The following is a 27012-nucleotide window of genomic DNA, read 5'->3' as shown; positions in this document are numbered from 1 at the left end:
ACGTAGTCTCCTACTTATATAAGAAAGTGAAAAGAAATCGAATAAAAGTGATTTTTTCTAGCTACTTTACAGGCTTTTTTTCGTTATTTTCTACAAAATGAGGGGGGGGGGAGAGAGCATTAGGCCAGACTATAGAAATCTAAAAAGCGGGGGAGATAGGTTACCTTACAGGTACCTTTCAAAAGGAAAGACGAAAAGTTCATAAAAATGCTTAACGTAATACTTATACAGCTTTAAAGCCAGTTTTTCAAAGCTTAAAGACAAGACAAAAAACAAAAATTTCTCAAGGACAATTTTTTTTATTGTTAGAAAATGCACATTCATAAATATAAAACTTTGTAAAGTGTGACTTAAGCTTAAATTAGGAAATTAAATGAGGATAGTAATAAAAGTAACAAAAAAGCGAGATGTGGTTACTGCATTGTGTTGACCTGTAACAAAGAAAACCATGAAATTAGTCACAAGGCATAGACAATATAGAACTAGTAGGAATTGAGCTCATCTTTTCCCTGTTCAACTCTAAACTGAAATAAAATTTTCCATTGAAAAAGATTCTTGATCAGAAAATTTGGGAGAGAAATATTTAATCAAGCTGAACATTAGACAATTTAAGAAATTACACATACTCATGAATAAGTTTCTTGCAAAAATTTTGAGAAGACTCATGTAAAAAAACACTCCTAGATTCCACAAAATGTTAAAATAGTTGTGAACTTTCAGCAATCTTGTGATCCTGAGTGATTATTCAATCATTCCTAGAAAATAGACAAAATACTTGATTTGGTCAAGACTACAATTACTGGCCGAAGCAAAGTTGTATATAATGACCGGCATTTTATCCATGTGATTTTTCACCCAGTCCAGCATCTTCAGTATAAAAACTCTTAATTTCACTTGCTTTAAAACATTATAGGACAATCATTTTATAGCCTCCTCTCAACCAAAATACTTCTCTCCGAGCTTATCATATTGGTCGCGACGAAAGATGACTTTCTAAAAAAAATTCTAGGGCTGTGCGAGCCTGGTTTTTTGGGTTCGAGCCGAGTTCGAGTATTTTTTCACCAAGTCGAGCCGAGTTCGAGCTTTTTCGAGCTTTGAAAATGACCCTCAAGCCGAGTCGAGCTCGAGTCGAGTTCGAGTAATTTCGAGTTTTAAAACGTGATTTAATCTGCGGCGTACATCAAAGGAACTTCGGGCGGCACAAGTGAAGGCTTTAGAGCCCATTTATGCACGCAATTCGTGTCGCCGTGTCGCCGGCGGCAGTTGTCGCCGCGACGTTTTTTGGAATCGCGCGATCCATTTTTTGTAGCCGCAGCACCTTTTTTCTGCCGCCGCGACACCGTTTATCTGGAGCGCAAAAGGTCCAAAACACGTGCTCACTTTCAGTCTTCCAAGCAGCGGTCGCCGCCGCAGGTTGAAGTTGGTCGCGCGCATAAATGCGCTCATATGACTCCGTGTATTTACAAACCGCGGGCGGCAGGAAATCGCCGGGCGGTAGCGTGTTGGCGCTGCGGATGGTAGAAATTTGCCGACGAGACTCTGATGTTATTCAATCGTAAAATGATGGCAAAACTAACGTTAGTTGAAGTATGATTGAAATATTTGGAAGTTGGACTCTTTCGGCGTTTCCGGCTCAAAAAACCTCGAAAAATACTCGAAAAAACTCGTGTTGTTGACACTCGAGCCGAGTTCGAGTACTCGCTCGAACCTAACCTAACTTTCGAGCCGAATCGAGTACTCGATACTCGGCTCGACTCGACTCGAAATTCGAGTACTCGCACAGCCCTAAAAAATTCCCAGCGACACTTTTTACAAAATTTATTTTTTACCTCTAGAAATTGACTCTTGAGTTCTTGACTGGATGAAAAATTTCACCGACAAAATTTTCATGATATACTTGACACGTTTTATTTCTTAGAGGATGACTGAAATTTAATGCCAATACTTACAATATCGTCAATCTTGAGAATACTTCGCACGGTTTCAGAGGCCAAATTGATAGCACTTGTTGAGACTAACAAAGGTTGAACAACATTTTCCTCTAAGATATTGGTGATTTTTCCTTGTCTGACATTGATACCAGCTTCTGTCAGTCCCTGCTCATGCCAGTTACGAAGTTCTGTGACGGTTGCAATTGGATTTAACCCAGCGTTTTCGGCTAAGGTTGATGGAATAACTTCTAAGGCTTGGGCGAACGCTCTGAAAATAATCAGACAAGCTTGGAGATAGAAGATAGACTACTATTATAACGGATGTTGAAAGCACAAAATGGAGTGTAGTCAAGAGGTCAGTTGGGTGCATAACTACAGCTTCATTATCCAGAAATTCATGAATTCTATGCTAATATTGAATTATTCAGTCATTACAAGAAAGTTGAAATGCCTGTAAGCGCTTCCAACTTTTCTACATTTGTCACAGAATAAGGGGAAAAAGAGGTCATTTGAACACTAAGAAAGTTTCTGTGAAAAATGCGCAAAAATGACTAAATGATACTTAATGCAAGGTGCCCATGATGATGCGTCTATGGATCACATTTTTTACCGATCATTTTAAGACTGAGAAATGCCATTTTTCATGATTAATTAGTGCGCAGCAGCATAGAAGTGTGCAAAACGATGAAAAATGTCGAGAAAAGATGAGAATCCATCCGAATGTCGAGCGGTTGACTTCAAAGAAGAACAGTTTGAACGTGGTGATGTTTAACCTTATTTGCTGCTTGATAGTCTCAAATTGTCAAATTATGATTTTGTGACACTCGCAGCTAAACCATTCTAAAATTCCTTGTAATAAAAACGAGGCCATGGATTTTAAGATTCCCCATCGACTATATTATCTACATGTAGCAAATATAGGTTTTAAACTGACCTGAAACAATAGGCATCAACACCAGATACGGTTTGGGCATACTTGGACAATTTCAAACTGAGTTCGATTTCAGGAGCACCACCACCTGCGATCAAAGCCCTGAAACAAAAACAAGATGGAAAATATGTAGAATTCGCAAAATCAGGTTATTCTGGATTGACAGTTGGGTAAATTTACACAGAGATAAATCATATTCGTTAGAGTTAAATCTGAGCAATTTAGGGATGAAAACGGCCGCTACAAAGCCCTGGAACACAAAAGTAGTCTTTGAAAAGACAAAAATTGTCTTATCAGAGACTTCATTAGAAAAACTGTACCATTCTGTGCAGCAGCATGAGCACTGAGGGACGAGATATCAAATTCGAGGAAGTTCTTGCAAATGTATGTTTGTAATTGGTATTTGGTTAAGTCAAATTACCTGAGTGTGAACATTTTTTCAAGGAATAATTGCATACACATAGTTTCTTTTTGTGAGGGGGGAGGGGACTTACTTTACCAAAGAGACATTGAAAAATAAAAAGCATAAACATTGTTGGCCTAGTGGTCAGCGCGTTTGCTAGGTCAATAGGTTCCGGGTTCGAATCCCAGTGGTGGCGTCAAATTTTCACAGAACTGACGAGTGGATCTGCTGAAACAGATTCTACTCGGCCTTAATCCCTGAAAATTTAAAAATTCTGGAGCATAGATGTGCCAATCCCTTGATGGCTCTAGGTTCCTGACGAAATATAAGCCAATAAACAAAAAAAAAAAAAAAGGATACACCTTAGTATAGACTGAATCCAACTGAAGCAATACCTGTTTTTGACAAGACATCTGATAACGCAGAGAGCATCATGGAGTGACCGCTCTGCTTCCTCTAGGACTAACTTGTTGCTTCCACGAACGAGAACTGTCACTGTGCGGCCAGGATTGTGAATTCCAGTAATTTTGACAAAACGGCTGTTCCCAGTTGCTACTTCTTCCACCAACTCTGCGGTAGCGAGGTGCTCCGGCAAAAAGTGATCCAAACTGGCAATTGGCCTGCAGTTTAACGTCTGAAAACATCAATAAGCTTATTTAATGGACTTCCCAGGATTCAATAATAAAGAGTAAAACTCGACAGAATTTCATAAGACTGGGCTGCCACACTGTAGTGCTGAGGAAAAGCGCAGTATGAACATTAGAATATTTCCAAATTTACTCTCAGAAAATAATTACGTTTGCGGATAGTTATGCATATTTTTCACTGAAACTTGTAGACACTGTAGATCAAATTACGAACAAAATTCTCTGAAAATTTGGAGCAAAAGTATCTACAAATTTTCTGGAAAATTCAAGATTTGTGTAAATGAGGTTTGGCAACGTCTGAAGACTCTCACGGCGTTCTTCTTTAGCATGGCAGCATAGGAATAATTGTAGAAGGAAAAAAAAGTATGGGTGCAACAGCTGCAGCATGGTATCATGAGGGAAAAACGCCCCCAGGCTGTATTGAAATGGTTGAACTTTCCTTCGTCCACTCAGAACATGAATCATGGTTAAAGATAGTTTCCGTAGAACGATGTGTGGATAAAGTGGATAACTTCTTTGCATTACACTTAAATGTTGTTGTCGGCTTTTTTTAGTTCAGTTTGCTTTAAAGTTAACACAAATTTTAGCTGATTCCTAACACAACCTTTGCAGTGAGATTACTTAGATGAAACCGACTTTGACTGGAATCACCATTTTTTTCCTTCAAATTTTTAACCATAATTAAGAGGCACTAACGATTTTTGTTAATTAAATACGATTAAATAAGGCATGAAGGCACTTACAAGAGAAACGAAAACTGTTCTGAGCAGCAAAAAAACCATTTGGTATTAAAAAAAATATTCTTTCTGATGCTGTTTGCTTTCTAATGCTCTCGAGGATAATAATTTGTCGAAGTTTCAAACCATAATTTGCACTTCTCATGATTTTACAAGCATTTGATGAATTATTTATAAAAGCTAGCACCAGCGCTGGGAAAATTGATCAGTGTTTCTTTACAATCCCATGATTTAGCTCTCAATCTTTCAGAAAAGCCTCAAACAGGGTGTCTACTGAGATCCACAAAAATAAAATAAGTACTTTTTCAGTACTATTTAGGTACTTAGGGAAAAATTTAAGTACCTCGCCTTGAGGAAAAATTAAGTACTTTTTAAGTACCTTTTCGATATGTATTGCAATTCTTCGATATTGGCACTGCCGCGTGCTTTACTTCGGCTATTCCTGTGGCCTTTTCGGCTGTTTCCGTCAAATCTAGGGAAATGCCTTATTCCGCTCCTCTACAACAACCGCGCTCTTACGGGCTGACATTGCACTAATACGCCTGATGGACAATGCACAGAGGGTTGCATAACTATTAGGCGATCGAACTGAACGCGCAGCGCAAAATGCGAAAAATTACGGACCTTCCGCGAGGTTTATGTACTTTTAAGGTACTTACGGACCGAGCTTAAAAAATGCGTACTTTTTCCGGACTTTACAGACTGGTAGACACTCTGCTCAAAGAGCAATTTTAGAATGTTTTTTGCACTAGGTGATACAGAGGAAACTCCCTTATGCTGTAGTATAGTTATTTCGTTTTATTTTCCTTAACCTTGAGAGCCTGTCGGTGCCTTGATTTAGAGAGCTAGTGGGGGAAAAAAGCTACTTTTGTAGTTAACTCACTTTGCAAACAAATTCAATATCTTCACGTTCAACATCTTTGACAACCATGACTTTAATTTTGTCCAAGAAATGTATCGCTAAATCGCTAAGGGCATCTCGCAAGATAGATTTCTGGACAAGGAGAACATTGCATCCACTTTTCTTGATCTGCTTAACGATGTTCAATATGTATGCCCTTTCTTCCTTGAGTACCCTATCCATGGCTGCATAATCTGAGACAATGACGTTGTGGTCCATCTGTGGAACAAATGAGAGAAATGCATCATTAGTTTTACATTGTATATTGAATGATAAAACTTGTTTTGCTTTTTTCAAAGCTGAATCATTTTATCCGTAAAATTTCTTTGCGTTAACATACAATTAAAAGTATTCGTAACTGACTTGTTCTATTACAGGAATAGAAAATCTGTCCAATTATGTGATATAAAGATTGCATGACCATTTAGGAAATTTTTGCTAAAACGGTACCAATAACTATTGTGAAAAAATTCTGACTGTTCATCGATAATTACAACTTCTCAGGAAATTTTTCGAGCGTTTTGGATGGCTACTATATGCCACTTTTCCTATTATGTAGTCAGAAAAGAATCACCAAGTATCATTTGAGTCTTTGAGAGAAAATATTTTTTTGCTTCGAGGACATTTTTAAAAAAAGGGACGGAAAAGAAAAATGAAAAGAAAGAGGAAATTAAAAGGGGGTGATAAAGGATTCAGCCCTAAAAGTGCAATGACCATTGTCATTGAAGATCCTTGCCTCATTTTGGCTGTAAACATGCGTAATTCACTGCCACAATATTTTCTCATCATTTTAAAATAAGATGTACAAGCTCAAGATGATGCTGGGTACTTACGTCTGTCTTAGGTGGAGAGATACAGAACTGTATAAGACCAATTTTTGCTTTTTCAACGCGTTTTGGGCCATTGATGTTGGCCGCTTTTTGAGTAAAAACAAGTCCTTCAATAAGTTCTGTGTCTTCAACTGTTCCTCCTAGCTTTGGAATAACTTTGATATCCTGAAAGACATTTAAAGAAAAATATCAGAATATAGGAGCCAGGATCTGAGTTTTCATTTTACGCAAGAGAATCCAGGTCATATATGCCAACCTGCGGGCTGATTATTGAAATTGATAGACATAGGCATAGACAAAGAAGACAAAAGGGATATGAAGGGATCCTATTGGTGGAAGCAGGTGGTTGCAATAGACAAAGGAGGTAGGTGATAGACTAACTAACGGCAACCCATGAGAAACCCGATAATTAGTACATCATTTTCTCCCTTAGTCTATAAGAGCCACCCGTTTCCACCTATAGGACCGCTTCTTACTCTCTATGTCTTCTTTGTCTATCGTTTTGTCTATCAATTTCAATAATCAGCCCGCTGTTTCCAGAACAAATAAGAGATACTATGAATTGAAGGTGAGAAGGTTGAATATGGTACTGCTGCCATTTAAGGTTAACATTTTGCGGTCAAGAAGAGAATAGATTTGATTGATTGTATTCTTTTGATTTAGGTCAAAATTTGTAGGTATCCCTGTTAATGCAGAAAAAATTTAGAGCATCGACAGAAATTCAAATTTTTGAAGTCAGCCTTCTTCTTTCATCTCAGTACTTCACCAGAGAAGCTCTAATATAGCTTTCAGGACCAATTTCTTGAGGAAGAATGACCTTCCTTTCTCAGAAAACTTAAATTTCTGAAAAACTTGTGTGTGATGGAAAAACTGAGGTTCTTAAAGGTTTCCACAGCAAAAAGTACATACATATATACATTACTATCATGTCATGTCTAATACACAGACTTTTTTTTTCTCATTTCTTTTAGACAAGAGAGGAACAAATGAGTTCTTTGTTATAACAGATGGTTTTATCTGAAGTCTTAACTTAAAGGACATGAAAAATTGTGAAAAAATTTTAAGGCATAAGCCAGGGATACCTGTACTTAGAGTTTCAGAAAAATTCAACACTGACTATGGTCCCTAACTATCATGCACCCTCTTCCTCGTTATTTTAGGGAAAAAAATAAAAATTTTTTTACCAAGTTGAGTAAGAAAAAACTAAATCAAAGAAAAAATAAAGAGTATCATTTCTTATATTCAGACTGCAAAGTGACAAAAAAAAAAAAAAAAAAAAAAAAAACACGGTTAAGTTATTACATTTACCTTTAAATCAACATTGGAATCGCGGGCTGGATCGACAACTTTGAGAACTGCATCTACAGCAAGAGGAGCTAACAGAGAAGACTGCTGGGACACAACCTGGAATTGAGAGGAAACGTAGGGACCGTAAAATATTGAAAATGACAAACATGACAGTAAAAATTTTAGTAAAAAAATGATTGTCAGAAAATGACAGTAAACATTTTATTTAAATTCGAGTGAAGCTAGCTTGAGAGCTATTTTGCAAGTTGCAGGAGATGTGTCGCAGTGCGAGCACCACTTGGAAGACAAAAAATTTTATTCAAGACTTATTTTATAACTTTAAAACTTTCTGGTTAAATTTTTATGGTTTGAAGATCGAATTTTGATGTTTGAAAGTAACCTCACTGAAGTAATTTTCTAGTTTCTGTAATTTCGGCGTAAGATTGAAATCTTTGAGGTAAATCCATAGCTCTGCGAATTACTAAAATTTCAATAAATGACTAAATTTGAATTTTATTCAAGTTATGTTAGAAATACATGTCAATTCCATGAGACAGAGACACATGTCTTAAAATATCTCAGAAGCAAAGGTAGAATTTACCTACAAAAAATAAAAAATAATTAAAAAAAAAAAAAAAAAAAACAACATAAGAGGAATTTAGTCATTGTCTGGCTTCGTTCAGTTGATTTGGGTTGAAGCTGTTCGATTAGTAGTCGGTACATCAAACTAGCCGCAATGTGTGGAACTACGAGTCCTGAATCCACCTTACGCATTGAAACAATCATTTGAGATAAGATATGTTCTTACTTTGGAGTTTAGAGAGGTAGATGCGCTCTTGATTAAATTTTCTTTGTCACTAAGGTCAACTTTCTTGGCCATCTCTGCCAAAAATTTGACACACTGCTGCGCAGCCTTTTGAAAAGCATCTGAAATGACAGTGGGGTGGATTCCCTTGGCAAGAAGCTTCTCTGCTGCCTCCAACAAGCTTCCGGCAACGACAACTACACTGGTTGTTCCATCTCCTGCTTCAATATCTTGAGCTTTGGACAGTTCCACTAACTGAAAAAACAAAACCCGAACATTTTAAAATTGAGAAGGCGTTTAGAATACAGAGTGCGGTACACTATTCACAGAGATATAAGTTTCTTGTGCTTTGGAGCAGGGAGAAAATTAAATTGCGACAAACTACTGTCCTGCAACCATGAGTTTGAAAGCAATGATTAAAATCAGAGATATTAGTACTTGGTCTAAAATTTTTGAACACTTTTCACAATTTCTAAGACTTGAACTTCTTGAACAAAAACACTGAAATCCCTTTTCATGAGCTTTTCCCAAGGTGATTACGGGTCCAGAGAATTTCGTACACATCTCAAAGTCTGACATAAGTTAAAGAGCTATTTCATGCTCTAAGTGCTCTTTTCAGATCAGCCTCTATTCCACACCATCATCCACTGAAAGATATGTTTTGATTTTTGTAAAACTTAAATTCAGGGTGTCTAGCAATTTTCTGGGGGAAAAAAAAATCCCACCCATTTCCCTGACAAAAACGGCAAAAAACCAGGAAAAAATATGAAATTTCTTGAAAGGTGAAAAAAATGATTCCCTGATATTCCCCTGACAAAAAAGAAAAAAAACAAATATAATGTAACAGTTAGAGCAAAATAAGGGTGCTTAAACTTGTGCGAGATATTTTTGCCTCATTTTTGAAATTTATAAGGCATCAGCAGAAATTCTGGTAGAAATCTCAGTGAGAGTAAAATTTGCAGAAAAATTCGTGTTTTTCGATTTCCCTGACACGAAAATTGCTTGCAAAATAAAATCCCCCGACATGCCGAATTTTCATGCAGATTCCCTGACAGTTTTCTTGATTTCCCAGACATTTAATAGTAGCTAGACACCCTGGAATTAGAACAAGGAAACAACCAAAAATTAGAGGTAATTTGCTCAAAGTTGTAAGAGAGGGCAAGAAGGGTTTACGCACCATTTTCGCGGCGGGGTGCATAAGACTCATCTGCTTCAGAATGGTAGCTCCGTCATTTGTAATGGTGACTTCTCCATTGGCAGCTTGGATCTGAGAAATGAATCAAAATTTGAATGAGCAGAAAAAGTAATGGGCTAAATTACTGAGACAGAAATGGCAGTTGTACCTCAAAACGAAGTTGTTAAATTTAATTAATATTTCAAAGTTAAATCATTAGGGCAAAATAATATTCAGCTTCAAAGATTAAGCTCTTCAATGGGCCTGTTGCAAACTTTTGCTAGAGCAAATATAAGAGTTGTTTCCTACAGATGATGCCTCAAAAATCACGATGGGCGCATCGGCAAAGTCTGAAATGCACTCATAACTTCACAATCTGCGTAAGAAATTTGCGTTTTTTTGAGCTTCCCGCTTCAAAAACGATACTACGGCACAGGTGAACATTTTGTTAGAGGAGTCGTTCCATCGTCGGCAATGTTCATCATGGCCGACGCTTCCGCAGTTCCGCGCGTAATTCGAGGTGAGTTCAGGGTCAATCAAGGCGGGCGAGGAAAATATGAACGTAAACACGCCGATTGTTATCTGGTCTAATGCTGCTCAGGTGTTAGCTCGTCTCATCATACGTGTTTTGGCGAATTGGCGTCGGCCATGATGAATATTGCCGACGATGGAACGCCTCCTCTAACAAAATGTTCACCTGTGCCGTAGTATCGTTTTTGAAGCGGGAAGCTCAAAAAACCGCAAATTTCTTACGCAGATTGTGAAGTTATGAGTGCATTTCAGACTTTGCCAATGCGCTCATCGTGATTTTTGAGGCATTATCTATAAGAAACAAATCTTAGTTTTGATATAGCAAAAGTTTGCAACAGGCCCATTGAAAGCTTCTGCTTCCCAAAATTATAGTATCTCATGAGAAATATCCGTCTCATCAATTTCTTAAAAAATTTGTAATAAGATATTAGACAAAGAGCTAGGAGCAGTTCCATTCCTTCTGAAGGAAAGAATAACAAAAGCAGGGAAAAATGCAGCATAGAGGATTACCATTTTATCCATTCCTCTTGGACCTAAACTGGTTCTGATAGCATCTGCAACGGCTGCAACATATGAAATATACATCAATTTTCTAAGAGGGACACAGGAGAATGAAATTTCAAGTATGATGATTTGCCTTGGAATACTTTCTTTGAAATCATGCCTTAAGTATTTCATAATCATTCAGCTTACTGAACAATCTTAATTGTCTTGCAACGGTGCGCACTAGGTATTTCCGTCATGATAGAGTGTCACAATGTATGAGTGGTAAGCCTCAATAACTTGAAACTTTTTAGTGTAACAAGGCACCACTGTTGCAATGTTTCCATGTATGACAACAGCTCTGCAATGATGGCGTGGAGAGCAGTAAATGTCAAATTTTCGAAAATCAGTTTCCTTCAAAATTCATCTCATCTCTTTTCAATGAAATCACTGAAATAGCTAAACCAGCAAAATCCATCTAATTGTATAAAAAAGAGACATATGAGAAAGCTTTAAGTGCGCAAAAAATGACGTAGTTTCAGGCAAGATAGCAGCGGCTTGATTGTTGAAATTTTGTGTTTGTCCGGTAGACATAGGTGACATAGGTTAAAAAAGGGGGAGCATGATTGGTCGGCTATGTCTTATCGCTGCTTTGTCGAGCCTCTATCGAATGGAACTCACAACAAGCTAAAGGTACCTCTTAAGCCTCTGACAGTATGTCGTCCATTCCACCTGACAACGGCATGATAAAGCAGCGATAAGACATAGCCGATCACGCTCCACCTTTCGACCTATGTCATCTATGTCTACCTGACAAACACAAAATTTCAACAATCGGGCTGCAATAAGTGACATAATTCCTCCAGTGAGCCATGAAAACAGTGCTTTCAAGTAAAGTGCCGCCCTCTTCTGCCGATTTCTAACCTGAAAATGTGATTATTGTCTGTCCAAAACGCAACCGTGAAAGCTTGCAGAAGATAGCACTTACAGCTGTCTTGTATGATACCAGCCTAACATGAAAATGAAAAATATCCTTTTTATGTAAAATTATCCATACATTTTCCAAGAGTCTTTCGGATGATCAGTGACAATTTGACAAAGAGCGGAGGCTTCTTTTGATAAAATTTCTCGGTCAGAAGCTTCTGAGCCCATTTTCTCAAAACTTCATTCCTGCACTTATGACTCTTTTCGCTATCACACAAGCAGTCTGAATGTTCAATCAATGACGTTCACGGGCTAAGTCTGAACGCATGCTATCATGCTGTTCTTACAGCCTGGACTGCTTGTGTGATAGCAGCTTATCAGACAAAATTTCTAGACAGGTTTCAGAAATTTTTATGAAGTTCCTAGCCTAGCTTCTTTTGATTACCCTTTTCTTGTGAAAATTAATTCAAGTAATGATAATTTTTTGGTACAAATTACTGCAGTTATTTCAAACAAAAACTCGATCACAACCTTCGCATAGAAGCAAGATGAGAGCTTCTCTGAAATCTGCTAACTCCCAGACTTGTTCAGCATGGGAGAATGAATCACTCCCATCCACAGATTCAAATCCATTGTCAGTGAGAGCAATTCTATTAACAACAAAAACGGGTGGAAAAGAGAAGAGACAAGGTATAGAATTCTGGTGCGGCAGCGATCTTCCGTGCATGCAAACTGCTAGAAAAGGAACTAGCCTCTGGTTATGTCTAACTGAAATGAAGAGTTTCATCGCCAATCCCAGAAATTAGTAAGAAAGGTCTTAAATCTGAAATAAGTGGAAAACAAAGGGTGCGAGATTACCTTTGGCAGCTGTAATGTTACTGCTTCGAATATCCTTTGGCTTGCTTTTATCAATGTATGCGCCAGTCTTGGATCGCTTGTTATCACCTGAACTATTTGAAGCCGTCATCTTTGATCGCTTAAGTTAAAAATTACAATAAATAACCGGGTAAAATATCACACGTGATTAGAAGAATAATTGAAAATGGTGAAGGAAGCCGACATGCGAGAATATGAGTTCAGACTGTCAACAAGCATCAAAATCTACAAAACAATGTTGAGTGATGAGGTAAGAAAAATTGCCAAGTGAAAAAAAAATTAATTTTTAACAAACCTACGTGTTAAAATATTTTACTTTACATAAACTTGACAACCTAGCTAAAGTCTCCTGAAACCTCCACCCCTCTACTCCATCCACTCTACTACCGGTTGTTACCCCCCTTCTTCCCCCCTCTCTACCAAACACACTGAATTAGGGTTATCTCTTAGTCATAGTCGAAGTGAGAGTATCTTTCTTTAATTATATTTTAAGACTTTATCCCATTTTATTCTACCTTCCTCAATGTTTTAATTATGGCCGAAATAGCTCCCTCCCTCATGAAGTTTTAAAGATATTCAGTGTTTGTTTTTTTCAAGGTGTGTTTCAAATGCAACAGGAGTGTGCTGTGAGCAAGATTATGAAAAATTGTGCTGGAGATAAATCTTGACCTGAATGAAGATTCCCCTTGATTATTGATTGAACTTCTCGCTTAATAAATCTCCGAAATTTGGGTGAGTAAACTCTGTAAATTGGTCTTTTCATTATTGTCATCCCTGTCCCTGCGTTCTGTCTCCAAACAGAAACACCCGACCAAACGAAAATTTAACAAATCCTTCACCAGAGTAGAGGGAATTCTCTGAAATTTCATTCCAGGTTACTCAGCGCATATTCAGACTCAATCAAAAATCAGTGATGAAATGGCTCAATCTTTCAAACTGAAAAACTCCGACTCAGAACCTGACAGGAGCTCTCGGTATATTGCGTAACCTTGAAACCAACATCATCAGCAAGTTCTGTGCCTCAGCAGAAGTCAGCATGTAAATATTAGTACATGCAACTCTGCCTGTGAGAAAATTTTGACCACAGATATAGTCTATTAACCACTATTATGTACTGGTTTAATAGGGGGATTTGCACCCACTATAGAGCACTGGAATTTTTTCAAAGAGTGGTAAAGCTGAAGCAGACTGTATTTACTTAGACTAGCGTATATTCTCCTATATCAGTAAGGTAAATTTAAGAAAACAATAGTTCAATCAAAGCTCATCTATTTATGGAGAAAAGTTACTTGAACTCACTATCTACGCACCAGAGACAAACCCTCTCTCCTTGGAAATATTGGCCCCTAAGTTTTCCATACACAGCGTTTTTGTACACTCATCTGATTCCTGTTAAAAATTGCAGCCTTAGCGACAGCTTATTAAGGACAAATGATTTATAAACTAATATTCTTTTGAGCGATTGGCAACCTCCTTGGTTACTCTGGTGAATTTTCTCGGAAGAACCAACTTACTGTTGCCAAATTCATCGTTTGCACAACAAGTCAATCTAAAGAGCTCTGATTCATTGAAAACGCTTTGAATGTTTGCTGCTCTATAAAATGCCTACTCAAATACTATTCAACTCGACCAAATTGTTCGTTTCATGTAGCATTAATTCATTTTTGTTTTTTCACAGGTTAATTGCTGTAGAAGCTAATATTTCTGGTCTGTGATTTTAGCCGTAAGATTTTCAAAATGGTTTTCAGAAAAGTGAACAAGAAACTACTTCCAATGAAAGCTCATTATTTCCTATTTAATACAGGTTTGTCTTCTCTTATATTTTAGGCTGAGGATCAAGCATCTAACCAAGTATTCATTTACTATTACCATGATGGAAAAATTACAGGGACGGTTTCGTGTCTAATTTGTATTTTTGAAGAGAAGGAGCCTTGAATAGGAGCTCTTGAAGTAGTTCTAAGATTTTAAAAATGCATCAAGATTCAATGAGATGGATTTTTTTTCTTTTCAAGCACATTTTCATTTCCTAGAATAAGGAATGTAACTCCATTCTAAGGTTGCAAATTTGTATAAAATAACTTAACTTTTTAAAAATTTAAAATTTAAAAATTAATTTTTTTTTTTTAAGTGCAATGTATTTCTTTGGGAGCAACCAACATGATGTCACTCTGGCTGTGGATGAATGAAGGCCGGGTGGGAGAATCGATTTGAAAAAGATGCACAATGACCAACCTGTGTGGATTGGTCTTGGTGTAAATAATGTCTCCTCGGGGACTGAATAGCTGTTTGCTAGCCTTCCATCTCTGATTTGCACCACAGTCCAAAAATGCTTCCATGTATGAATTGTAAAATGAATAAATAAGTTTTCAAGTTTTCCTCCTGATGGTATATTTTTTTTAATATAGGTACTGGTCCAGTTGTTCCTTTCCTCCCGCCACTAGCAAGGCAGTTGGGGTTTTCCACGGCTGTAATTGGTTTCATCTACACAATCTTGCCGATATTTGGCATGATAGCCAAGCCAACGCTCGGTGCAATAGCAGATCGATACCACTGTCAGCGCTCTTTGTTCCTACTATCAATGCTTATTGCATGTATTGGCTTCTTTTCAATTAGTTTTGTTCCTCCGATCGTCATTCATACTAAAGTTCACCTTCGCTGCGATGCCGAGACCATTTTTGACATCCGTGTAGATGGCCACGGAGGTGCCTGTGAAAAAGAAAAGTTCCTTGAAGAGCTAAAGCATCGGAACTTCACTCTATCGTGTGATGTAAGGACCTCTTTATTTATTCGAGACTTATTGAATAACCTCTATTGGACTACATTTTGCAATTCAGGACTACATTTTCTAGCCCATATGTAATAACATTCATATGCATAGGGAAACTAATGGTATATATGTTGTTTCTTAACTAAGCTGGATTTTGTAGTTCCAAGTTGCAAAATGCAGTCCAACTAATGTGAAAATTTAAGGTTTCCTACAGACTCTTCTATCAATTGAAGCTTTATTCAGAATAAATATAAACATACATTTTGCATCTATTGCCTTTTAGTTGAATAAACTTTATGGGCATCAAAATTTCAAATGCAATAGCCTCTTTCTAGTTCCTCTTGTTGATTCCTCTTGTCCAGTAGATTACTTATCAGTATCAAATTTTAAGGATCCATCAAATTTCTCCTTTTTTTAAAAGAATTGTTTAAATTTCGCTTGAACCATTCTTAAAGATCAGATTTGTTCAAAAGCAGATTTTTTCCCACTAAAGCACTGTCAAATTTTGGAGGCAAATACCTAAATGTAAAAGCTGAAATAATTTAATGGACTGTTATTAGGTACCAAAAGAAGAAAGCCTTCTTTTTTTCTGTCTTGTCAGCAGAGCATAATGACTTGGAATTCTTCTGTTTTTGAATACTTTACTAATTTTTGAACTATGATTTCTCTAACTTTTTCAAACACAAGACCAGCTTGAAGTATAGTTATTTTTTTGTACCTTCTGTCTTCATTTCACAAGATTTAATCTTTGTTCCAGATGATTTGTGCTAGTAACAATGGATCATCCTTCGCTGATCAAATTTGTCACAAGTGGGGCAACACTGACTACTGCCTCAATGACGCACGCACTGTGAATCAAGTCTCTTTTGTCGCTAAACCAGAAAGTTCAGCGAAAAAATCAGACTTATTAGGTAAAACGTCGCAAGTGGCCTCAAAACGGAAAGATGCACTGTACAGAGTCTCCAAAGAGTTTAACAATCCAGAATTCTTTGAGTTCAAAGCAGAAGTTGAAACATATTTTGTTGAATCCGTCGGTGTAAGTCCTTTGGATGTTTTCCCATAATCATATGTTCATTCATAGTGTCAGTACATCTCTTCATGTATCTGCAGGATCAGGAGTGCAGAATTTTCAAACTTCCACATTTTCACGCGCCTACCCACTGGTTTCCCACATTTTTCTAACTGGCTATCCACGCAATCTCTGACCAGTTTCAAAAATTATGACCTTTTTTAACCTAAAACTCTTAAACTTGTTCGTGCATCCGCCCCTGTTTCCCTGTGGTCGACATGTTTTCTTTTCAGAAATGTCCAAGTTAATTAGTAGCTATTTTTGCATTTTCCTTATTGTTGTTAATCATGTTGCAAAATTAGGTATTGATCCAAGTTATCCTTAACTTTGGAAAGGGTTCATAAAGGTGCGATGTTACTCTCTTCAAAATACAATTCACTCAGCATATGATTTTCAAGACTAGAGGAAGCTTAGCAAAGTTGGGGAGTTCTGAAAAATCTGCTGAAGAGTAAAAGAATGCTCCTTAACAGCACATTTCGCACAAATTAGAGGTGTAGTTATTTATTTTATGCCAAATCTTGAACCCGAAGTCATGAAATAATTTTATCTTATGAACAACAATGTATCACATGTCTACCATAATCTGATTTCAGATTTAAAAAATTCATCTCCAAAAAAGGCAATGGCTCGTATGGACAAGTAGTCATGTGTTATTTTTAAAAGGAAATATGACCAATAGTTCCTATTGAAATTTTTTGTGAATTTACTTCTTTCAGTTAAAAACTTTTTTACTAAATCGCAAGGAAAACTTTGATAGGTTTTCCTAAAAGAAAAAATCAAACATAATCGGAAATTTTCAAACATTGTAGTTGAGATGAGTAATTTTAGCATTTAGCCATGGGTATATTAATTTCAAGTAAAGTAATTAGTTAATTATTTATGTATTGAAAGAAAAAAAAGAGTAGAAATTTTGAAACAATGCAATGGGAATGTGTATCATTCCAGCATCATCTGCTTGTAGTTCTTATCTATCATATTCAGAATACATGACATTACACTGGAAACATTTTTCTCAAGTAGTGAGACATGCTATTCTAAATTATATAATTCTCTTCTTTTTATTTCTGTGTCGCAGGATAGAATGTATTTCCCAATCAAGCGGGCCTTTTTTGCGTTGCCAGGCAAATACTTCCATCCATATTGCTCCGAAAACCACACCGCAACTTGCCAGTTGAACTGTGATGACGAATGGGTAGAAGACATGGTAGCCAAAGTCACTGCAGATGAAAACGGCCTCAATGACAAAGAAGTGTTGAAGTTCTATGAATTCTGGGTCTTTTTGTTCCTCCTTGTTATTTCGTGGGTCTGTATGGCAGCTGTCGTTAGCATTGGTGATGCAATTTGTTTCGAGCTACTTGGTAAGTTTACAACATGAACTGTTTTACAAAGAAAATACCCAATGATTCTTTTTTAATTTGTTTCCTTGCCCATTCAGGTACTCCACAGTTTTACAAATTTTTGTTTCCCTGCAAAATCAAGTGTTATTTCTCTGCAGGGACAATTTCAAGAAAGATCTTACTGTTGATATCGTTATTCTTGTACCAAAAACTGCAGAAAACAGTGCATTTGCAGGCAAAATTATCCAGTCTCCTTTTAACTAGCTTAACTTAGATAATCGAATTCTCTTGGGTTCAGTCGACTTATTTTTCGATAACTTCCCGGTAATTGATTCCCTTTACTCTAATCAAGGTTGCCACAGTCAGGGAAAACCGGGAAATGTCAGGGAATTTTAAAAAGTCAGGGAAAACCTGGAAATGTCAGGGAAAAATTGATAAGCACCTTTATCTGTTCTCTAGAATGGGTTTGACATTTCAAAGTTTTAAACAACAAATTTTGCCCTAGAACTATTTCTTATTATGTATTTTTAACCATCTGGCATATCTTCAATTGTCAGGGAAATGTCAGGAAATTTAATTTTTTAGATTTTTTCAAGGTACACTCTACTACAGCTAAGGACAAACGGGGCAGCGCTGAGAATACAGGCCATCGAGTGACGGCGCAAGTCACACCATCTTTGCTGCGCAGTTCAAAATGACCTTGAGTCAGATCTGGTAGCTTCGATGAGCTATCAGATGAATTTAAAATATTGATAAAACTCAAAATAACGAAAAACTTAACTAAGAACACAAAAAAATAACACGAAATTGACGAGACCCACTCTCAGAACAGAAAGTAAACAAGTTTTCAATATGGCATTGCAGTCGTACCATTGGACGCTGTCAAATCTACTCGTTTCGGCGACTTTCTAAAATTCCATTAGTCTACACCTGTAGTAGAGTGTACCTTGAGAGTTTGTGGCAACTCTGTTAAGTTTGTTCACAACCAGAGGTACTTTTTCTAATTCACATTAAACTTCCTCCTCAGGAGATCGACCAGAAGACTATGGGCTGCAACGTGTTTGGGGTGCAATTGGTTGGGGTCTCATCTCTCTCATTGCGGGACCTCTAGTGGATTTGAGAAGCGGCAGTCAACATACCAAAGATTACTCACCCATCTTCTATCTGTGTGCTGTTTTACTTCTCATTGATATGTTGGTTTCATCAAGAATTAAGGTGAGAATCTTGACAGCTCTTTAAGTATACGTTATTTTACTGGACACCCTCAAGTAAAGTTCCGCTTCCAGAATTGTGCTGGATTAGTCTCTAAAATGACTGTTTTGCCTCCTCTACTAGCCTTGTATCTCACTCAATTGTGTACATGGAGCAACAAAATGTTGTGAAATAAATAAGAGACCGTTTTGCCTACTTTACTAGCCTCGTCTTCCACTCAATTTTTTACAAGGAGCAACAAAATTTTGAAAAATACACTATCTAGAATAAGAGAAATTAGGAAAATTGTTCTCTGGAAAAAAAAGCTTTTTTTGAACCCTTAGAGCTCTCTTGCATCTACCTCATCAATTTAAAGTATTAATATAGCAATAGTCAGAGCACAAAATACCACTACAACTTAATTTCCTTCGTCAAAATTTCAGGTAAAACATGTTGAACATACTGTAAATGTCTCAAATCAACTCCCAGGTAAAAAATTAGCTTTAATGATTCACATTAGAATCAGCCAATTCAAACTTCACCTTAGCCAACAAAAAAAAGCAAAGTTAGTTAAATTCATTGATATTCAGTCGTATTTCGTTCAACCCTCAATTGTTCAAATCCCGGCCAGTTGTTTCTCATTATAGCGAGTCTCAAAATAACGTTTTTGTAGGAACGACATTCTACTTTTAATTCCCCCTTGCAAACGATCTAATGAAGTATGATGTAAGCATTTTAGGAATAGGTTGAAATCATTTTTTTTCTTTTTCTTTTTTTTTTCAGTTGAGTCAATCAAAACTCTCCTCAAACATTTTAAAAGATGTCGGGAAACTCCTCCGAGATGTTCGTGTCGTCGTCTTCTTGTTCTGGTGTATCTTCATTGGAATGTGTGCAGCATTTGTGTGGCAGTTTCTTTTTATCTTCCTAGAAGAAATGACCAACGGCATGGACTGTAATGCTAAAGCGTGGATGAAAACACTTGAAGGCTTGTCCATGTTTATTCAGTGTTTTGGTGGAGAACTTCCAGTCTTCTTTTGCTCAGGTTAGTGTTCACCATATTTAATTACCAATAGACAATGTCGAAGAAAATGATGTATCATCTGAAACAAATGAGTAATTTACCCGCCTTTGGATCCAAAAAAGCCAGTCATCACGACCTAAGATTTGCTTACTGTTATCCTAGAGACCATTATTTATTGGATTCCTCTTGGTGAAGACAACACTAAGCTGGATTGCATTTTGCAAAAAGGAACCACTAGCATTGCAATGATGCTAAGATTGTGCAACTTCATCTTTTGCAATAAAATTGCGGAAGTCAAGAAAAACTATGAAATTTAGATGGTAATTTTTGTCTTAAATTTACAATTTTTAGCGAGTAAAATAGAAACTATTAATGGATAATCGGGTTTTTCCTCCAAGACAAAAGAAGTCGCACAATCTTAGCAACATTGCAATGCTAGTGGTTCCTTTTTGCAAAATGCAATCCAGCTAATTATTGGATGTCATCAGTTAGCTTTGTCAGTTGGTCTCCTGATGACACTCATTTCATTGATTCCAACCGGCATAAACTTGACACAGAAGACAACCAACAAAGCAGACCAATCGCATCGCTCCATTTTACCCCTGTTTTGTCTTGTTCAGCCAACAAGCAAGAAATCCTAATAGGGAATTTATCTAGGTTCTGCTCGGAAATTTGCTGTGGCTCAGCTGCCGAATCGGACCCAATAAACAAGGTTTCTCTTTCGCTGTAAAAAGGAAGTAAAAAAGTTAGACCGTCCTGTCACTCCTTGTAAGTTGATATAATACCAAATGTAAATGTTGCCGCTAGTAACTTTTATCACTGTTTCACAATAATTTTTTGTATGATTTTACCTTAGGTTGGATCCTCCGAAAACTAGGTCACGTGAACTCAATGTCTCTCGTCTTGTTAGCCTTCGGAGTTAGGTTTCTACTATATTCACTGCTTTCTAACCCGTGGTATTCTTTACCAATTGAGCTACTGAATGGGTTCACGTTTGGACTGTTATTCCCAACAATGGCCTCGTATGCCAGCATCATCGCCCCACCTGGAACTGAAGCATCTGTTCAAGGATTAGTTGGCGCTGTTTTCGAAGGAGTTGGTCAGTATGAAATTCAATTTATAGTTTAGTTTTTCAAAAATATTTAGGAAGCATGTGGACATTTTTCCAAAAAAAATTGTAAGAATGAAAGTGAAAACTTCCCAATCCAAGTAACTCCTAGGCCACTTTTCTGCAAAATTTTGGTAGGAAAACAAAAGTGTATGCTCTTATTTAACTTCATATTCACCTATTTAAAGAAATAAAATAGAAACTAAGAATTCAAGACACTTCAGGCAAGATACGTCGTTTGGGTGTTTCACCATTGATGTGACCCTCTGCTTGAATTTCTAGTCGGGATCATATTAGTTTTTGCACAAAATTTCAATGGACTTGGACAAGTTTGAAGTAATTTTAAAATTGAAATGACTGCTGCTTTACCATAAGGTGAAATTAACTCTTTTAAATTACTCTCTTTCCATCTTCTTAGCTTTAATTTTCTCTCTGTTGATAACACTGCAGGTGTCTCTTGTGGAAGTTTAATCGGTGGATTGCTAGCTGGGTGGTATGGCGGAGCTGCTTTATACAGAGTTGCCGCAATTGGATGTTTTCTTGTCTGCGTTCTTCACGTCATGATTCAAAAACTTATTGATACCAGATACAGGCGAGGAACAGCGAACAAAGGTAATTAAATCTCTACTGTTTGTGTTAATGTTCTTTTATTACATGTTATTATTTTCTTTACATGAGTTAGTTGAAACTTATATTCTTTCATGTCACATTTCATCCAAATTTTAATTTTTTGGATAGTCGTGCCTTTCTTGGTGAACCAAAACAAAGTCAGGATTACTATCAACTTTCTTAGGGAGCTGCATCTTTATGATGTTTGGTCAGAAAGACCCTTATATGTACATATGTATGCATGTACGTTTTCTTAGTGATACATATGTTAGCGGCAAAACCCGATTCCAGGCAAAACTAGTTTTGCCTAGGCAAAAATGTATTTTTCCGAGGAATCTAGTTTTGCCTGCGCAAAGAAGGCAAAACTAGTTCCGCCAGAGCGCTGTCAGTTTTGCCTGAACACACCAGGCAAAACTAGTTTTGCCGGACCAGGAAAACTACGTAAACCAAAACTTAAAAAAAAATAAAAAATTTAAAATAAAAATAATAATTCAAAATTAAAAATTAAAATATGTCCTGCTCATCTCTATTCGCAGGCTCCACTGAGCCCTGACTGCAAATTTCGAGGTTTACCATGGACAATCTTCAATTCTTTCCATAATCCAGCAAGTTGAGTTACAAGTTCGTTGACGAATTCCCGTCCATTATCTGAGTGTAAAATACAAGGGGCCCCAAAAGTTAAAAAAATATCTAATAACACCGAACCAACCGTGGCTGCTTTTTTAGATTCTAAAGGCTTCAAAACACACAACTTAGTCAGGTGGTCCCGGTAGTTTAACACTAATTTAAATTGACCATCTGCTTGTGATTGGTAGTCAATTAGGTCCACCTGGCACCTACTATTCATCTGAGAGTTTCTGAGAGTACACTATGGGGTTGGACACAACGCCTCTTTGTTGGCGGAACTAGTTTTGCCGGACCTCATCAGTTTTGCCTGAACATCAGCAGGCAAAACTAGTTCCGCCTATGGTCGGCTAGTTTTGCCTACGCATATCAGGCAAAACAGGTTTTGACTAGGCAGATCTAGTTTTGCCGGTTCATTTCTGGCAGAACTAGATTTGCCAAGGCAAAACTAATTTTGCCTGGAATCGGGTTTTGCCGCTAACACATACACTTTTGGATAAAGTGAAAAAGTCTGTATTTCTGGTTGTAACCTCGCAAATCTCCGATAATTTTGTATTTTTTCCGATTTTTTGAAAAAAGGAACAAACTGTTTTTCTTTCAATTTTCTTCACTCATTCAAGAATATTCATAAACAATTTCAAGATTGTATCTGGTTAGTTTTCTTTCTAAAAAATAAAACCTGATTCCAGATTTTTAACATCGCAATGAATATGCACAATTATTAACCGGAGCCGTTGACTCGCCAATTTTTCTGCAGCATAAATACCCTAATTTTACCATTCAATACAACTCGGGAGGAAAAAATCGTGTTTTTTTATCAACCCAACAAAAAATGTGTTTCTTGGTCATTTGCCTATGTTTTTTGAAAACTCTTGCATCAGTCTAGCTTAGATAACTGAGTTCTCACTGCAAATAATTTATAAACAGCATCTAAAAGATTGTGTTCACATGTTACCTCTGTTTCTCCATTTATTTCAGATGTAGCAACAAACGCAATCTATACCTCTCCAACAGAAGCTATCCATATGCTGGAAAATGAAGCAGGAGACACGATTTCATGATTTTTAGCAGGAGCTCCTCACTCCTCTAGAGTTTCTGTTTTCTGTATTCTGTTACACCCCAGAAGATTTTCCTGACGCTTTTCAATGTATCTCTCAGTGATAATGCACTTCGAAGGTAGAGTTTTTTTCTCATGTCTTGTTGATTTGCAGCTTCTGTTTGCATATTTTTGTCAGTTTTAAGTGGCTAAAACCACAGAGATTCGACGGCCGAGGGTCTTCCTTTCTCATTTTTCACCACGAAAAATTCATAGATTCGCAGTTTTTATTCTCATCCTGCAGGAGCTCTTTTGCATTTATAACCATTCGATTTCTCCGTCATACAGAAATGAATTCTCCTTCACAATACAACAGCGATTGACTAACGACAACTTTACTAGCAACATTCTAACAGATGCAGTTGTTCATTGGCTTGTCTTTGACTGAAGATCTTCTCATTCCTGTCACCTGTGTTAGTGATCATTGACCATTGCTGTATTTTTCATCACTCCGTTTGTTTGTAGCTAACAGAAGAATGTAGAAAGTTTTTGGGCCATTGCTTAATTATTACACACATTTATTTACTGAATTCAACTACATCTGTCGCCCTAATGGTTTTGCTAGTTCAAGGACAGTTTAAGAACAAAGTCTTTAGCAAGGCATTGAGCAATTTTTTTTTGAGAATCATTTTTAATACTATCGATACCATTATTTCTACAACTACAACACATAACAAATAGAATACAGGGTGTACATACAGTAAATGTTGTTATATATTATATTCGGCTGATTACTTTTATTATGTCCACTGTCCATGCTCTATACTATACTATCATAATCGAAATATATCATCGTACAAATTTATTTGAGCTTCAACTTTGTTTCTGTATTCAATGCCAAAGAATCATTTTTAACAAATCAAGTCATTACACAGTTTTTAAACTTGCAACGAGGATTCTGCGTGTGTAAAAAATTTAGTCATGCTAGCAAACACCAGTATGGAAATAATTAAGTCTACAAGATGCTAATCCTGTCTGTAGCAACAGTGTATAGAAGTGGTCTCCTTACTCCGTGTGATGGACAAAAATTTGTTGTCTCTCACGGGAAGGAATGTATCTTAATTGCGCTATTTGAGTATTTCTTACTTATATTTAATTTTTTATGGGAGAACCATCGTATGAATTTGCCTGAAATTTTTAATATTTCTATACAGTCATGAGATTAAATACTAAAATTTACATAAAATCTCATGCAATGGTTCTCTTATAAACAAAAATAAATGTTTGTAGGAGCACTGAAAAAGCATAGACAAAATACGTTCCTTTCTACGAGAGAATACAAATTGCAGTTACAATTCTTTAGTTTTAAGTTGTGTACAATTTATCTCTTTGATTCTAAAACATTCCTGATCATTTTTGCTTTTAATTTTATAATTATTGTGGATGTTGGACCAGAGAATGCTGCCTACATTTTGGTATAGGCTGCGGTAATGGTTTACTGGTATACGATTAAGGGTTTATACTGTGATGCGGGTAACATCCTCTCGTTCTCCGATGTTGAACTGACGTGAAGAAAGGAAGGTGTTCGAAAAGACTCTCCTCCTCTAAACGGTGGATCGAAAAAAGATCATAGCTGTCTCAACTCAAGATCAAGTGGTGAACTGAAAAAATTAGTTTATTTTCCATTTATATAATCAAAGAGTGCATTTACTTATGGTCATAAATGAGGGGCTTGGCGGACAAGGCGCGTAAGTGCAGTTTTTGAAAAAATAGAGTTATTACTGATTTGAGGTAAAACTAGTCTTAATGCATATTCTGAGAAAAATTCGCTTCTATATTCCAATTTTTAAGCATCCAAAAGTCAGTTTGAACCTTCTATCTGTCATAAGTATCCATGTAGCTTCGAAACTTCGAACACATATTTCTCAAAATAACAAAAACTGCACTAATACGCCCTGTCCTTCAAGCCCCTCAAATATGAAACACCTTTTCCTGCCTTAATTTAATTGTTAACCTTTAGCTGTGTGTAAGAAGAGGAACGTGCGTATCCTCTTTCAGATGGTGGGCAAAAATACTTAAGCTGTCAAAAGAGCAGTATCGATAAGGGCCGATTTTGGGCCCACTCTGAATTTCCTCAACTCTTCGTTTCTTTGCCCATTGAAGGTCTATTTACGGAATGCATCATGATTCGCTCATGGGGTATATTTGGTTCTAATTCTAACACTGGCGTAAATGGGGGCATGAAGGCCAATTTTGGCGAAGAATGCGGATTTTTCGCCAATATTGGCCCGCATATACATGTTTAGGCTATTATTAGACTTATAAAGAAACTGGAAACGACTGACTCATGGTGTATTTCGTAAAATATAAACCTATAGTGCATAAAAACTTGGAGAGTTAAAGAAATTCAGCTAGGGTTGGCCCAAAAATGGCCTTTATCAATGCCCCTCCTTTCATAATTTTTCTTAGAGGAATAATGCTCGACACGCTTTCTTCATACTTAAAGAAATATTTCAGTGAGACGATAATTCGGGCAATATTTGTCACTATTCCTTTTCAAAAATACAATATCGAAGGGAATACCAAAAAGTTTTTTTCTTTATGCTTAGATGCGTCCATTTTGATAAATGAAAACTTTAGATGCGTTCTAGTATTCTATGCATTCTGCTTTGAGTTTTCAAAGTTGCAGCTTGCAGCTCGGTTGGTTCCAGATAAAAAAATTTGATGGCCCCTACGATCGAATAGAAGCAACCCTCTCTGTGTAATTGTAACAAGGGGAGAGATTATTGATGCGGAAGGAGGAGATTCTGTTCTCCATTTTCTTTGTGTTTTCGTTCACACAATCCCTAGTTTTGTTGCAAAATGATTTAAATGTTTTTTTTCTTTTCTTTGAAAAAAGTCGTTTCTTTTGTAAGTGGGCAAGAAGGAGATAACAGCGCAACAGACTTTTTGTACCGAAGTCTGGTCAAAATATAAAAAATGTTTTGTTAAATTTAGTAAGGGTGTTTGGAAAATAATGAATATTTACCTTTTTTCTTGTCTTCGCAGGAGTATCATTGTTGAAATTTTTATGGATTTTTTCCCTTAACACTAACTGGAGCAACTTTTTCTTTATTCTTATTTTTAAATGTCGAAGCTTTTGAACCAGTGTCTTAAAGACTCTTGTTAAATAATATCAGGGAATAGACTTTTGTATATAATAAGTAGCTTTAAGTAGTGCAGGTGATTTAAAAAAAGCTTTAAGCTATCTCTGGCTATTCTAAGTGTACAGTTGCCTCATGTTGAATCCAGCTCCTTTTTTTCTTGTTGTCGAAACAACCTGAACCTCTTTTCCCCCTTCTTTTTTCTTTGTTCCATCAAATGAGGAGGTACATAAAAAATGTCGGTGTTTTTCTGGAGAACTTCTTTATAAAGTCAACGTACCCTCAATGTTATCACACAAAATTTCGAGTCCATATCTTAATTTTTGAGCAAGACATTGGATTTTTGCAAAAAAGTAGCCTATTTTGACAAATGATTGTCTTATGAGCCAGTTTTTATGGTGGCAAACTAAATTCTGTTGTACAGGCATTGAGTGGGATTATGAATGAGAAAGTGCCTCCAACGATTTCTTCATAGAAGAGGCTGAGTGTGATTGAATCTGCCAAATTTTTTTAGCGCTCCAACCACTTTCTTGAGTCTTAGAAAATATAATTTTTTTCGGTTACTGATTTGCGTTTTTTTCTTTTTAAAACAGACTTTCCCGGCTCATCATCTCTATTAAAAGTAGTTTCCCAGAAAATTGTCGCTC

General features: G+C 36.7%; 2 protein-coding genes across 2 annotated transcripts; one reads left to right on the top strand and one right to left on the bottom strand.

Moving 5' to 3' along the window:
* Window positions 1-279: 279 nt before the first annotated feature.
* CCT4 (chaperonin containing TCP1 subunit 4) lies at window positions 280-12690 on the bottom strand. Its single transcript, XM_019052391.2, has 11 exons — window positions 12443-12690; window positions 10688-10740; window positions 9650-9739; window positions 8476-8727; window positions 7689-7784; window positions 6384-6545; window positions 5533-5769; window positions 3661-3899; window positions 2866-2964; window positions 1950-2199; window positions 280-431 (listed from the first exon to the last, which is right to left on the bottom strand). Exons 1-11 carry the CDS (start codon window positions 12549-12551, stop codon window positions 414-416), a joined length of 1605 nt encoding a protein of 534 aa, XP_018907936.1. The 5' UTR covers window positions 12552-12690; the 3' UTR covers window positions 280-413.
* Window positions 12691-12886: 196 nt separating this feature from the next.
* LOC109037582 (major facilitator superfamily domain-containing protein 6) lies at window positions 12887-26932 on the top strand. The gene is made up of 10 exons (XM_019052325.2): window positions 12887-13192; window positions 14139-14264; window positions 14866-15227; window positions 15985-16263; window positions 17372-17654; window positions 18661-18848; window positions 19608-19866; window positions 20702-20944; window positions 21404-21565; window positions 23165-26932. Exons 2-10 carry the CDS (start codon window positions 14198-14200, stop codon window positions 23245-23247), a joined length of 1926 nt encoding a protein of 641 aa, XP_018907870.2. The 5' UTR covers window positions 12887-13192; window positions 14139-14197; the 3' UTR covers window positions 23248-26932.
* The last annotated feature ends 80 nt before the right edge of the window (window positions 26933-27012 follow it).

This window comes from Bemisia tabaci, chromosome 10 (assembly GCF_918797505.1).
Source record: "Bemisia tabaci chromosome 10, PGI_BMITA_v3".
Taxonomy (NCBI): Eukaryota; Metazoa; Arthropoda; class Insecta; order Hemiptera; family Aleyrodidae; genus Bemisia; species Bemisia tabaci.
The sequence above is the reverse complement of the archived record's forward strand: the minus strand, read 5'-3'. Positions and strand labels throughout refer to the sequence as shown.